We start from the raw sequence: 14108 nt of genomic DNA, 5'->3' as shown, positions 1-14108 counted from the left end.
TCAATAAAAATGCTCTGTGTTGAGTACCGAGCCTAACCCAAGGAGAGCCTCGTTGAGCCCAGGAGGTTAAAGCCCACTGAGAGGACCCAAAAGCCCCCTCTAAGAAAGGTCGCGTATCACGCATCGCAGGTCTCGCTGGATATGAATCAAATGAGACTATCTTCGTGAATGAACAATGATACATCTCAATATGGAAAGATATTGACACTCAACTCGAAATCCTATGATCTGCGGAGGTGATCACGGCCATAATTCTTAGGTTAAACATAACCCTATCGATAAAGTACAAAAGGCTACATAAAGGATAGCCCGAACTAGGTAGCTGGTTGAGTTGTCTCGCTAATAGACATAGACATTATAGATACATTTTTTAGGCAAACATAATACCAACTTGAGCGTCGGAGCTATCTCCTGCCGGCACACACTGACAAGCTTTTTTCGCTTATCTTTCCCTTGTTGTTCAAGTCTCTTATTTTCGGTAGTCGTTACTCGGATAACTGCATCAACATTATGTGTCATTTATGGTATGTTTGGCATTAGAAAAGAAAAATTATTCCATTCGGGTTTTTTTCTAAAACCCGCCCACCCACCTAAAACCCGGATTTAACCCGAATTGAATTAAAATTCAATTCTGACACTTTGATTAATGACTGGGACCCATGCGCAGGAGAAGTTGTCTCCAAAAAAACATGTGGGTCCCACATTTAAATAATAAAATAAAAAAACTTAAATAAAAAAAAATTAAAAGAAATTAAAAAAAAAAAAAGCAGAGGGGTGGCTGCCAAGGTGGCCACGCTGCCACCCCTGACCACTGGGGGTGGCCTCACGGTCACCCCCGACCCTTGGGGGTGGCCGTGCGGCCTCCCCCGACCACTGGGGGTGGCCGCGCGGCCACCCCCGAGCATTGGGTGTGGCCGCGCGGCCTCCCTCGACCACTGGGGGTGGCCGCGAGGTCACCCCCGACCCGTTGGCAGCCACCCCTTTCATCGATTTTAATTTTTTTTTAAAAAAAAATTATTTATTTATTTTTTAATTAAACAATCAATATATAATAAATTATTATTATTTCACACAACTTTTCACAATATCAATCATTATATACAACTTTTTAAACTTCCAATCATTTATTACCATTAAAAAATAATATTTTTCAATCTAAAAATTCATCTAATTCCAAAAATTCAATACCCAAACAGACCATATGTGAGAATCACACGTTTTTTTAATAGTATTTAAATTTTACTTGCTTTTTTATTAATATTAATAAAATATATATATATATATATTTTTATGTTAAAAAAGAAATACAAGACAATTCTAAATTGAGTTGAAAAAAAATCACTCAACCTTAATTTAAAGGAAATTTTTGTACCATCCTCATTATTTTCCCATTGGAAGAAGCAACAACAATTTGACCAATTATGGATTAAGCCAAGAAATATACAGGTGGACTTTGTAAACCCCAAACGTACACAACAAAAAAACAAAGCTTAATTCGCATGGACCCCACCAAACATTGTATGTTTATCTAATAAAGCCACCATCCCACCAATTTAAAACACTTCTTTATAAGTCAACATCATCCATGACTCATCAACGCCAAGTAATATCAGCCAACCAAATCAGCGGTACACAATCGAAGCCAAGTGTTTTCAGATGCAGCATATCAAATCTCCCTGATTATCAATCATAGAGAGACAAGTAAAGCAAACTCAAGTACGTTTTCTCCTTCTTTGGGAGGGAGAGAGAGAGAGAGAGAGAGAGAGAGAGAGAGAGATTGTTGAAGTCAAGGAGACTACCAAAGCGCCCATTATCTCTATCTCATATTCGTGCGGTACCAGAATCTTTCGCTGTTGGGTGCTTTTCTCTATCCATTCTTTGCGTTCGTTTCAACTCCAGCCGCCTCTGAGCATTGAGTTTCGGTCCGATTCTGAGCTTGTATGTTTCAATATTTTGAATTTTCCCCATTTCTCGCTGAGATTCCTCGATACCCATTTCGAGTTTTTGAGTTTTCTATGTATGTTAATGATCATCTTGTGTATATTTGTGTATAATCTGCAACACCCAATTCATTTGTTGGGGAATTTTATCTCTTTTTTCTTTTTTTGTTCTTTTTTCTGAAATGAGTTGGCTTTGATTTTTACACATGAGTTTCAAAATATTTGTTGTTGTATATCTAAATTTTGTTGTGTGCTTTGGTTTCTGTTTTTTTGATGTATTTCTGTTTCTTAAGTGAGACTTCGTTGATTGGGTGTTTTGGGTTTGATTGGTTTGGATCCTGTCTTAGTGGGATTGTGGTTTGGATGGGGGATTTCATGATCATGTTTTAAGGTTGGATTACAATATGGGTTTCAGCCTGTACTCGAGGTCTCCTTGTCTTTTATGGTGCTAGATGCAAAATTGAGCTTTTGATGGTGAGTCGATGAACTTCTGAAGTTTGGGTTTAGTTTGTTTTAACTGCAGTCTTTGTTACTGACTTTTTCTTTTTCTTTTTTCCCTAACTTTTTAATCATACCTTTGAATAATGATTGGGCTTGGATATGTGATATGGATTTTGTGGTTTCGATATAAACTTAATACTTGTTGACTGGATAGTGAACTATAGCTGATTCAACATGATGGTCCTTACACTAGCTGCGTGGCTTTGTGTTGATTCTGCTGTGCTATTTTATCTTTTTATCTAGGTAAAGTTATATCTATGCTCGAATTGGTACTTGTTGCCGTTGCATTAACATCTTATATTTCAGCTACGGGTTATGACCTTCTCCTATCATAGAACCTTAATTGGGCTAATACAGCTTTTTTTGATGATTTGTATTAGTGAGGGTACAAGTATTTTTTTTTTTTTTTTTACTTGCGATAAAAAATTTAAAGAAGGTATTTGGACATTTTTGTTGGAAAGGAATGCTTGGACATCGCAGATGTAGTTGTTTGTGGAATGCAGAGTGGCAGTGCTGCTTTGTCTTATGTGGACCATCTGGAGGGAACAGAATAATGGAATTTTCAATGATGTAGAGCATTGTATCAATAACCTTAAATCCTTTTTCTTTTCTAGGTCTTTGCATGATTGGATGACTGCTTGCGGGGTGTTTGGGCTTCCCTCCCCCTTGACAGGGTGTAATGGTTTATCTCAATCTCAGGAGTGGCTAGTCGGGTTTGATCCATTTGGGGAGGTAGTTGTGTGGGAGCAGGATGACAAGTTTTGGGATGGGATGCCCTTGGATTGGGCAATGGATGGTGATCATGGCAAGCAGTCCTTGGCAATCTTGGATGCCATTGAAGAGAAAGTTTATCGGGAAAATATGATAGCGTGCCAAAAGACCAAAGGCAAGAGGGAGCTATTGAATTTGAAAAGCTCTATTGACTATGGAGCTAGGCGGTGGATAGGCAAGGCTCACATGACGTAGTGTTGTGTACCTTTTGTGGGTCTTGAGGTTTTTGGGTTTTTGGGTTTTAGGGCTTAGGTCCTTGTGGGTTTGTTTGGGTTTACTTTTGTGGGCTAGTTTTGGTTGTTCCTGTGTATAATCCATGTGTACTTAGGGGCGCCCTATGTTTTGTTTTAATAAAAAATTTCTTAAAGAAAAAAAAAACAGATCCAATTTTCCTCTTTCATAGACTTTATTGATCTTATGAAGTTTAGGTTGTACACACCCTGTATGCATGAGGTTTCTTCTCTATTCAATAAAATTTCTTATTCTCCCCTTGAATCAATTCAGCTAAGCCTTAATTCAATTAAGGATCGACTTTATGGATCTTACCAACTAATTAGGGTGTGCAACTTGTATTCTTTTCCGCCATTCTCAATAAAATTTCTTATTACTTATAATAGAAAATGTGAAGAAGGCCAATCAAAGTGATAGCAAAGAATGATTTCCTTTTCCTGACAGATAAACTTATTATAGTTTTGGCATCCTGAATTGAGTAGGTGAGATGTTTATGATGGGACATTTAGCTGTTCTTGATTCATGCTCCACATAGCAAGAGTGAAGTCATCATTTGTTTTGTAGCTTGTGATCCCATATTTAACTAGACCACCATACACCATCCATGGCCAAGTGACTTTGTTGTTCGAGGTGCACTGCTAGGCTACAATATTTGCGTTGTAATAAATTTTTAATCCCTTCTGAGCTCTTTATCTGTAGTCGCTCTGCTATTCATATCAAGCTCTTTCTTCAGGTGTTAAGCAACTGATTCTTGGTTTTTAGAAAATATTTAAATTTGGTGCAGAACAGCAGAACCCAAAAGGGAATAAGTTTTTTATACCATTCAAACTTGGATATTGTACTCCAAATGTTGTCTTAAGCTCTATGTGTCCAAAAGTGTACAATTCTAGAACTTTATAACAAAGTATTTCTGTTATGCTCCAGGTAAATGCTTAAGGTTGTCATAGTGGTTAACGACAATTCCATGTGTTGCAAAAATTTGGTAGTGTTCAGTACTCTGAGTAACTTAGGTGTACTTCGACAAGCTCACTAGTTGATTCTTAGTTGAAAGTTAGTTTTTGCTTTTTTCTTGTAAACTTGCATATGAAATTAAAATGTCATCTGGACTCATTTTGCACTTTCAGATATTTTATGCGTGCCGTTAGAAATTTTGAGTCTGATCTCATAGGAACTATGAATATTTTAAATTTTTTGCTCAAGTTACCTTCACCCATTTCCTAGCTTTATAAATGGATTGTTAAAAGATTAAGGCATCGTTTGAAATTACTTTTTGGGAAAGTGTATTGCTTTTTTGCAAAAAAGCAAAAGTATTAACAAACAACTTCAATCATAAAACACTCACAAATCACCCAAAACTATTTTCACTCTTATCTCACATCATAACATTTTTTCAACCAAAATGCAAAAAAAAACCCATTAAAACGTTTTATCAAATGAACCCTTAAATTCTTTGAATTGTTATAGAGCCTTGTGTGTGACTCAGCATGTTATTTCTTTAAGTGGTAAATATTTTCCTCTATCAAATTCTTCTCAGCGTTGAGCCATATTTCGTTGTGTGGTATTATACTTTTGTTGATGGTTTTCTTTCTGCATCATTTTCTTCTCACAGACGCTAGAAGTGCTTTGGAGTGGTAGTGAACTTGAGAAATAACAAGAGATGGCTTAAGAAGCTCTATTACTGGGCTTGTTATTCCAATTTTGTTGGCAGCAAATAGTGAGTTTGTAGTTGGGGTTGAGTATCTGACAGTGGTTAGCACTCTCAAAGCATCAACAATGATGAACATGCACCCTGCTTTATCTGTTCAGAGATCAGGTGCAAAGCAGCTCAGTAACTTGGGGGCTTCTGGAGCTATGTCTTCAGCTTTTCCAGTTCTCCCTCCCCTTGTTGAAGACAAGTATACCAAATATCCAGATTCTTTTCAGGTTACCTCAGGAAGGGAACTGATGACAAATTCCAATCCAGCGCAGGCTCCTGCATTAGGTTCGAACAGCAGTATTGATGGGAACATGTTTACCTTCTCTCCTGGATTCCCATATGATGTTCATTTTTCTTCAGTTTCACCACATGGACAGAATTCCCAAAATTCTCCATTCATTTCCCAGTCATCAACTGAGGGAGCACCATTCCCAACAACCCATTCTTCCCATCTGGGCATACAATCTACAGCATTGATTAATCACCATGATGGAAGTCAGGATATCCCTTGGTGTCCAGATCCACTTGACGATTTCCTCAATTTTCCTCAAAGTGTCTCTATTCAGAATGGTCAGGTGGAAAGCAGTACCGGTGTCATAACATCTGAGGACCATGCTAGGAGAACTGATCTGCAGTGGGTTGATGGATTAATCTCTGAGATGGATCCAGATTGGAATGAGCTTCCCAATGTTAATGTAGCAGATCCTGAACAAAAGGTTTGTTCCTCAAGTCAATCTGATAGCTGTACATACTTGCCTTGATGTCAGGCTAACATGTTAAATTGCCTGGTGCATGTGGAGAAAATTCATTCCTGAATGATGCTTGGTTTCTGATCCCTATCAAGTGTCTTGTACATTAACAGATGATCCACTTATATCAATTGGAGCTGAAACTTTGAAATCACGTGTAGCTTTCATTTCTTCTTTGCGTAGTGACTTGATATTTTATATTTAATATCTTTTAGTGTTTCTTAGACTATTTGAGACTCTGTTTCTTATCAGCTGTTTTTGTTATTAGATGCTCAAGGAAGTGGTAGTCACTGGCATGTGCTCAATATTTACAATCTGTCTGAAACTGCTTAGCTAACTTTGAGTACAAAATATTTGGCATCATTTCTGTTTTTCTTTTTCTTTCAACTGTCTTCACATGACTTTTTGTTTTGTTTAATGTTTTAATTGATAAAGCATTTCACACACCCCATGGGACTTGAAATTATAACCTAATCCACCATGCACATGATATCATTATGTAAATGTTTTGGCATGCAAAAATATATGTTACTAGACTAGGGGTGCGCATAGGTCGGTTTGAGGTCAGTTTTGGGCTCTTTCGGTCTTTCCAATCCAACAAGACCTCATCCATTTGGGAAGTTATCAAATGGAACCAACCTAATCCTACTGAAGTAACCAAATCAAAGCATCTGTAGCTAATCAGATTGGATCGGGTCAAGTTGTTGGTTTGGGTTTGTATTATCTTTTTTCGATAAGCAATCGAGATATCATTAAGCTAAAAGTATAGAAGAGAAAACACTAAGCTAGAAGGAGAAAAAAGAGAAAACACTAAGCTAAAAGGAGAAAAAAGAACGAGAAAATCATGATTAATCACCAAAGATAAAGAGTATACAAGGCCTGTTGCATTGTCCATTTAGATTATTTATCTTCAATGAAGTTTATATAATATAGGGCTAGTTATTTGGGCCTTCATTCAACTAATTAGGACTGTGGTCAATAAATGATTTGCATATTTGCGCATTTAGCCCAAACATCCAAGGTCCACATTAAATACATCAAACATCCAACGGCCCGCATTAAGACTGTTGTTTACTAAAAGATTTGCATAATCTGGTGCGGGTGTGGTGTAGGTAGTAAAGATAAAAGCTTATTAAATTATGACAAGTTGTAAAATAATAAATAAAATATAATATGGTGGGTTAGTTCAGGTTGATTGGGTTGGGAAAACTGTAAAACCAAAACAGGACTAACCCAATAGATTTTTGAAATTCTGAAACCAAACCGACTCATTAACCTAAGTAAAACCAACACAAAGCCTTCAGGTGTGCTTTTCAATGATATGAGTTATTTATCAAAAACGGTTGGTTCAGGTTTGTTGGGTTGCCTCGTTATTTGCACACCCCTTGAATATTTCTGCGTATTGTTTCGATCTCATTTAGCACAAGAACAAGAAACACAGTAAGTTTATCTCTTTTTTTCAAATTCTTCTGCCATGTTTAACATATCATTAAAAGAAACTTTTTATTGTCATGTATGTTCATTTTGTTTTCTGGTTTCTCTCATTTACTCTAGAAAATTAACAAAGTATCTATTGCTTAAACCATCTTCTGATATCTTAATGCGGTAACCCCAAATCCATCAGCTACATTCTGTACCACCTGGAGATTTTCATGATGTCACTAATACGTTGCCCAATCCACCCCCTGCAAAGTCGCGAATGCGTTGGACACCAGAACTTCATGAGGCCTTTGTGGAAGCTGTCAATCAGCTTGGTGGTGGTGACCGTGCGTAACCTCATTTTTCATGTTCTAATTTTTATTCCAGTAGGACTTGAGAAATCATGAGGTTTCCATTAGGGCTTGACTGTATCACAGGGTTTCTTTTTGTCTTTTTGATGTTAATATACAGGAGCTACTCCAAAGGGTGTCAAAAATCTCATGAATGTTGAAGGCCTGACCATCTATCACGTAAAAAGCCACCTGCAGGTGCACTAATAATTTCCTCTTATTTTATATCTCTTCCCTTTTTGAAGCGAGTTGTTTACTGCCTTGAATCAGCTGGGTCTTTTTTTTTTTTTCAGAAATATAGAACAGCCAGATACAAACCAGAGTCATCAGAAGGTAATGATAGTCGCCGTATTTCTAATCTTTGCATGTCTAAGGCATATTTAAGCCCAAAGGCTTGCTAACCTTCTAAATCTTTATACAAAAGTTTTTGGTGCTAGACAGTTTACCCCCTTGGTAGAACTAAGTAGCCCTTGATGTATGCCTTTGCTTATGTCATGCTCCCTTCCTATCTTGTTGAGTTATAGGATGGTGTGGAAGAATACAATGCACCATTTATTTTGATTTTCTTCTTTTTTTCTTTCCAGGGTTCTCAATACATATAAACAGACTGTTGTAAGATGATTAGTTGAAACTGTTCTTTTTCTTTTCTTTCCAGGAACTTCTGAGAAAAAATCAACTCCTATTGAAGACGTGAAATCTGTAGACCTAAAAGCGTAAGTTGTTGATTGTACCTAGAATTTCGGAATGTATTCATACTATTGTCTATCTGTGTACTTCTAATTTGTTTTTTGGAATGTGTAGTTTGTTGCTTTCCTATTTGTGGTATATTAATTACTTACATTATCTTACTACTTTGTATGAAACAATTTCAATCCTTTGAGCCCAAGACAGCAAATATTTAGATTTTTTGATTTTGTGGAAGTCTTTATAGGCAGTTGAGGTGGGTAACATTTTAAATGACTTTTTATTCTCTTTTATCAGTCTGTTTTAAGAAAATAGATTCCATTATGGTTATTTTAGTCCTTTTGCTTGTCAGCATATATTAGCTTTGTATGTTAAACTTCCATGCCGATTTAATTAGTTTGTGCCATTATATTGTCTCAAGTGTGTGTTATTATTTATACACCGTCGGTTTCAGACTTTCAGCATAATTAACTAATTCTGTTGACTTATAAAAAAAATTATTTTGCAAAAGAAACCAGAAGGACCATTGTGAAACGTTGATTGTACACTAACTTCTCTACCAGATGGCAAATTGCCCTATGTCTGAAAATATTGCAGACATTTGTATTGTATCAATAGGTATTTGACATGTGAATTCCCTGATAGGAGACATGTCCTACTTAGAACAAGGTATTCTGAAGGACGAATTTTTTCAATCTTTCGCTAAAGAAAAGTGAAGTGAAAATGTTCAACTAAATATCCATTTCTTTTTGTTATTGTGTCCTTTAATAATCAGCTAAAATCCAGGGGCAATATATTTTGATGTTGCTATGATACCTGCAACTCGCCAGTCTATTGAAATTTTTATTGATAACTCCTCCCTTGGTATCTAATGTGGCAATGTTTGTTTCCCTCTTCCTATAATGAATATTCACGACAACTGATGTATGTGCATTTATATCTCTCTATCTATATGTATATATGCTCTTCAGGAATTGTTGAGCTTTTTCCAAATGCTGTGATACTCCTTTTTTTTTTTTTTCTTTTGTCTGGACTTTTCCACCAATTTTGCTGATAACTCCCAAAAATAGTAATTTTCTTTGATTTTGAGTAATTCCCAAATCGAAGTTTTCAACTATGTTTAGTTAACATCTCTCTCATCATCAGTTTTTGCTTCTCACTTGCTACATTTTTTTTTTTTTTTTTCCATTTTGTTTTGGGTTATAAGAGACAGGTCTTTTTTTGGTTCATCAGGAATGCCTCACTTTCCAGATGAGACTTTTTTAGAATTTGGATCCATGATGCAGTTGTAGCTCTCCAAAAGTTTCCTAGAAATGTTTTTTTGTTTGGATTGTTTGTGTGCTGTCATACTGAATTCTGGCTGAAATCTCACTTTGTACTTTTGATTTTGATCACAGGAGTATGGGAATCACTGAAGCATTGCGGTTGCAGATGGAACTGCAGAAGCGGCTTCATGAACAACTGGAGGTAGGCGGTTGGTAGCATAACTTCACTTTCTCTTACTTTAGTTTAGTTACTCTGAAAAGAGTCATGCTATAATCCTATATGAAGTGTTGATTTATTTTCTTCCTAATACGTCTGAAATCTAGTGTTGAAGATACTCTTAGTGTTAAGAGTCTCATATTACCAAGGTATGCCTGGGTTGTGGGCTTTATAAGCCTTGAGCAAACCTCTTTCCTTAAGGTGCCTTTTGTTGAAGAGTAAGGCTCATTGAACTTTATCACTTAGGACATTCATAATGTAAAACATTCATAGTCCATGTAAAAACTCATTGTATTCTCAATGGTCTGCTGAGCTCCACAAATTCACAGGGTAGAGTTAGATTGATACGAGTTCAGTGAAAGGGCTTGACTTACCAGATATATTAATCTCTTCAAATGACCTTAAAGTACTTTTAGCCAAGCTTTTTCCTGCCTTGAGATCGTTGCTCTTATTTTTTCCACTTGCCCGAGAATGCTGGTTTCAGAAATGTATTTTAAGTTTGTTTCTTTGCAAAAGTTAAATTATGATGGTTTGTACTATGAAGTCAAGGTCAGTTGCTAGTTCAATTCGCCAATATATCATTTCTTGTAGAGGAAGGTATCAGTTATGTTGGTGTTAATCTTTCGATTATGTTACTATATGATTTTCTAACAACTACATTCAATCTTTATTTTATTTTTCATTTTAAAATTTATTGTTTGACATTGGTTATAGTAATTTTTGTATCAAGTAGATGGCCAGTTTTTATATGTTCTGATATGGTAGTTGCCATGTTTCCACAGATTCAAAGAAAGCTGCAATTGCAAATTGAAGAACAAGGGCAGCATCTTCAGAAGATGTTTGAGAAACAGAAAGAGATGGAAGATGACAGGATAAAGGCCTTTGCATCGAACCCGGATGATGACAAATCAGTAACCTCAAAACCGGATCAAGATAAAACCGGGGCACATGAAACCAAAAGTACCGAGGATCGGGGACCAGGTGACGGCGGCGACTCTGATGCCCCACCGACGAAACGACCAAGAGCAGATCAAACAGCAACATCATCAATCAAATCTGGATCTGATTGAAATCTTATACAATGTCATTTTGCTTCCCCTTTAGCTGACAGGGTAGGCCTGGATAGAGGGTTATATATGTGCAGTAGGGTGGAATATGCCATCAGAAACCAGGAGATGTTTGCGGAGCTTTAGGCATTATTGTTGATGTAAATCACGACATGTTTTCTTCTTTTAGCAAAGAAACGAATGTGGAGTTCTGAGGATTTAGTCTTCTAGAAACCTTTTCTCTATCCTTGCGTAGGGGCTGAAGGCGTTGGAAAATGGCACTTCCAAAACATGGATTCGCTGTATATATATATATATATTTGTCGCCAAAAAAAAGAAAAAGAAAAAAAAAAAAAACTTGCTGCATGTATATGCCGGTGGTTTGGTCTCAGGAACTTTTAGGAGTATAATTGTGATGTCAATTTCTGCCTGTCACAACAAGGTAAGTGTATATAATGCTCGAATTATAATTATTATAATAATATGGGAAAAATGCATTTTTCCCACTTATAATATTTACGTTTTCTAATAATATTACATGTATATTGTATACATACATTGCAAAATGAATGAAGCATAAAGAAAAATATTATCATATTTCGTATAATTACTCCTCTTTTGTGGTTCTTTATCTCTCCCCATTATTTTTAGTATCTTTTTAAAGAAATTTGATATCATTTTCGAATTCTTTCATTTTTCTCGATTACTCTAAAATTAAATAAAATGAAAGAATAAGTGAGATTTAACACGTGAAATATTTAATTGAAATGAGGCGTGAATCGATGGAGTCAAAGTTCGAACTTATGTCTTCTACTCTAATATCATGTTAAATCACCACTTATTTCAAAAGTTTAAATTTATAGAAATATGTAATGTAATCATTTAATCAATATTTTAATAATAACACAATTTTAGGTTTAAATATTCTGAAGATTTGCTATTTCATCCATCTGGTGTAGATGTATTCTATATGATGACAAACAGTCCAACAAAACAAAGTTTTGTATAATGCAGAAGAATTTACCATCTGGTTGACAAGATAGATGCCCAATGGACTTTGGGAACATGAAGCAAAACAAGAAAACATTGAAAGTTAAGAGAGTATATATCTAAATGCTCACTAATGTTGTGGTAAGTACAAGTATTTATCAACATTCCCGATCAACTTTTGTGAAGAGTGGCAGAGCCACTAGGAGAGTCTCTTTGTTAGAGAATATATTCTCCATATAATTGTGATTGGATATGGTAGGAAAATATATGAGATTGTACGGTTTGATTGTAATTGATTATAATCAAATCAGAATTTTGATTTGATTTGATTTTCTCTTATACTTTTTTGTATTCTCTCTACATTTTTATAAATATGGATAATTTGTATTGTAAATTTATAAAAAGAAATAAGAGTATAATGTAACATTTTAGGCTTTATCAAGTATAATTAAACCGTACAATCTCATATATTCTCCTACTATATCCAATCATAATTATCAGAGTTTGGTACAAATCCACATGTTGTTAATGGGGGAAAATGGAAAATTAGAACTATTCTAAGTGGCAGGATGATGTGTTGCACTAATAGTGTAGAAAAAGAACACTCTCAGGTTGACTTGATTTCCCCATGTGAAGAAAATTCCAAGTTTTCATTCTCTTGAGCATATGTTTTGTGTTAAGTAGTGGAGTATACACTAGAAAATATGATTGGGGGGGGGGGGGGGGGGGGTGGGTGAAATAGATCCATCGAAAACTAGAATATCAACTCATTCCAATAACATGGGACAGAGCACACCCAATCTAAATATGCAAAATGATTCAGACCATTTGGAACAAAAAGATCTTGACCTGTGTCTCTGTTTGTTTGTTCCCAAAATCTTTTTACATCAACCACAATAAATAAGCCTACATATTATATACATCCTAGCATAAATAAAGTTCACTCTTTTAATAGGTTAATAAGTCATATTTGATAGATTGATCAGGTATATACAAGCTTTTGGACACTCTTTATTTACCAGCCGGTTTTTAAGAATAAACTATGTAAGATTTGAAAACTACATATTTCTCCTTATGAAATGTCTGGGATCATTGTTTTGATATTTATTGAGATAGGAGGTGAATAGTTATAACTACAATTATCAATAGTTACAACTATTCACCTCTTATCTCACTATATATCTTCTAACGTTTTGTATTGAATATATTGCAAGAACTCTTCAGCTATCTAGTAATTATTATCTTCAATTATGAATGACTCTTCATTGTCTTCATTAAGATGCTTGTCATTACTGATGTGAACTGTATCTTTAACAAGTTACACTCAAGATTTGTATAATTTGGCATCAGAGCCAAGCACCACATTACAAGTTCGAGTCACAAAAAGGCAGCCTATGAGATAGAATGGGTTGTTGTGGACATCGGTTGCGAAATGTGGTTAAATATTACTATCTAAGTGCCATACATGGTTTAAATATAATCTTCGCATATCCCCATAACTTTGAGGTGGTTTGGCCACCCTTCTTCTAGCCACTCATCTTCTTCTTCTTCTTTTGTCTTTTTATGATTTCTTTATTTTATTTTTGTTAAGAATATTTCTATCATTTGAGGTACATCGCAAATTTTTGTTTTCTTAATGTATATATTCAAAAGAAATTATATGCGAGTCTAAAGCTGGTATTAATAATGTTGCTATAAACTGGAATAAGATGGGGGGTGGGGGAGAAGTTTTTTTCTTCCTTTTTATTTTTTCTTGGTCAGTCCCAATTTGCATTTTATTATTATTATTATTATTTTTTTTATTATTTCAAACAAATTACGCACGCTTTCTTGGTCAGTCCCATATTCTCAGCAATCAAAGATTCTTCAAATTTGCTTGACCGTTTTCTCCTTCCCTCCCTAGCTTCCTCTTCTACACTCTCAAAGTCATCAAAGATTCTTCAAATTTTCTTGACCGTTTTCTCCTCCCCTCCCTAGCTTCCTCTTCTACACTCTCAAAGTCTCTCTCTCTCTCTCTTGAAACGAAGGCAACTTTATAGAAATTCAATAGTGGCTAATTATGGGGTGCTTTCCGGCTTGCTTTGGTACTCCTAAGCGCCGAAAACATGGAAAATGGGGCAATGAAACTACCTCTAGAGACCAAGTAAGCCCGCTGCCGAGCTTGAACTTTTGTGGGAATTTTCATTTTTATCAGCTTTATTATCTCTGATATCTTTTTTGCTTGCTTTTACTTCTCTGAACTTTGTTAA

At 35.6% G+C, this 14108-nt stretch overlaps 1 protein-coding gene and 1 pseudogene across 2 annotated transcripts; both read left to right on the top strand.

Moving 5' to 3' along the window:
* The window catches only part of LOC133852477 (large ribosomal subunit protein uL14x/uL14z/uL14y-like), a 165136-nt pseudogene that overhangs the window by 137514 nt on the left and 13514 nt on the right, over window positions 1-14108 (top strand).
* On the top strand, window positions 1734-11095 carry LOC133851194 (protein PHR1-LIKE 1-like). Of its 2 annotated transcripts, XM_062287525.1 has the most exons (9): window positions 1734-1938; window positions 5053-5091; window positions 5139-5855; window positions 7513-7654; window positions 7779-7855; window positions 7951-7990; window positions 8313-8370; window positions 9739-9808; window positions 10606-11095. In XM_062287525.1, exons 3-9 carry the CDS (start codon window positions 5217-5219, stop codon window positions 10891-10893), a joined length of 1314 nt encoding a protein of 437 aa, XP_062143509.1. In that variant the 5' UTR covers window positions 1734-1938; window positions 5053-5091; window positions 5139-5216; the 3' UTR covers window positions 10894-11095. The 2 variants fall into 2 exon arrangements, with proteins under 2 accessions (XP_062143509.1, XP_062143508.1); XM_062287524.1 differs by having other exon boundaries at window positions 1734-1922; window positions 5053-5855.

The sequence above is a fragment of the Alnus glutinosa genome, chromosome 12 (assembly GCF_958979055.1).
Source record: "Alnus glutinosa chromosome 12, dhAlnGlut1.1, whole genome shotgun sequence".
Lineage (NCBI taxonomy): Eukaryota > Viridiplantae > Streptophyta > Magnoliopsida > Fagales > Betulaceae > Alnus > Alnus glutinosa.
The sequence above is the reverse complement of the archived record's forward strand: the minus strand, read 5'-3'. Positions and strand labels throughout refer to the sequence as shown.

Bases quoted from the DNA above. Each gene is read 5' to 3' on its own strand.
- LOC133851194 (XM_062287524.1), top strand. From the start codon at position 5,217: ATGATGAACATGCACCCTGCTTTATCTGTTCAGAGATCAGGTGCAAAG. The intron at 7,991-8,312 runs GTAATGATAGTC...TTTTCTTTCCAG, and splicing joins CAAACCAGAGTCATCAGAAG to GAACTTCTGAGAAAAAATCA. The intron at 8,371-9,738 runs GTAAGTTGTTGA...TTTTGATCACAG, and splicing joins AAATCTGTAGACCTAAAAGC to GAGTATGGGAATCACTGAAG.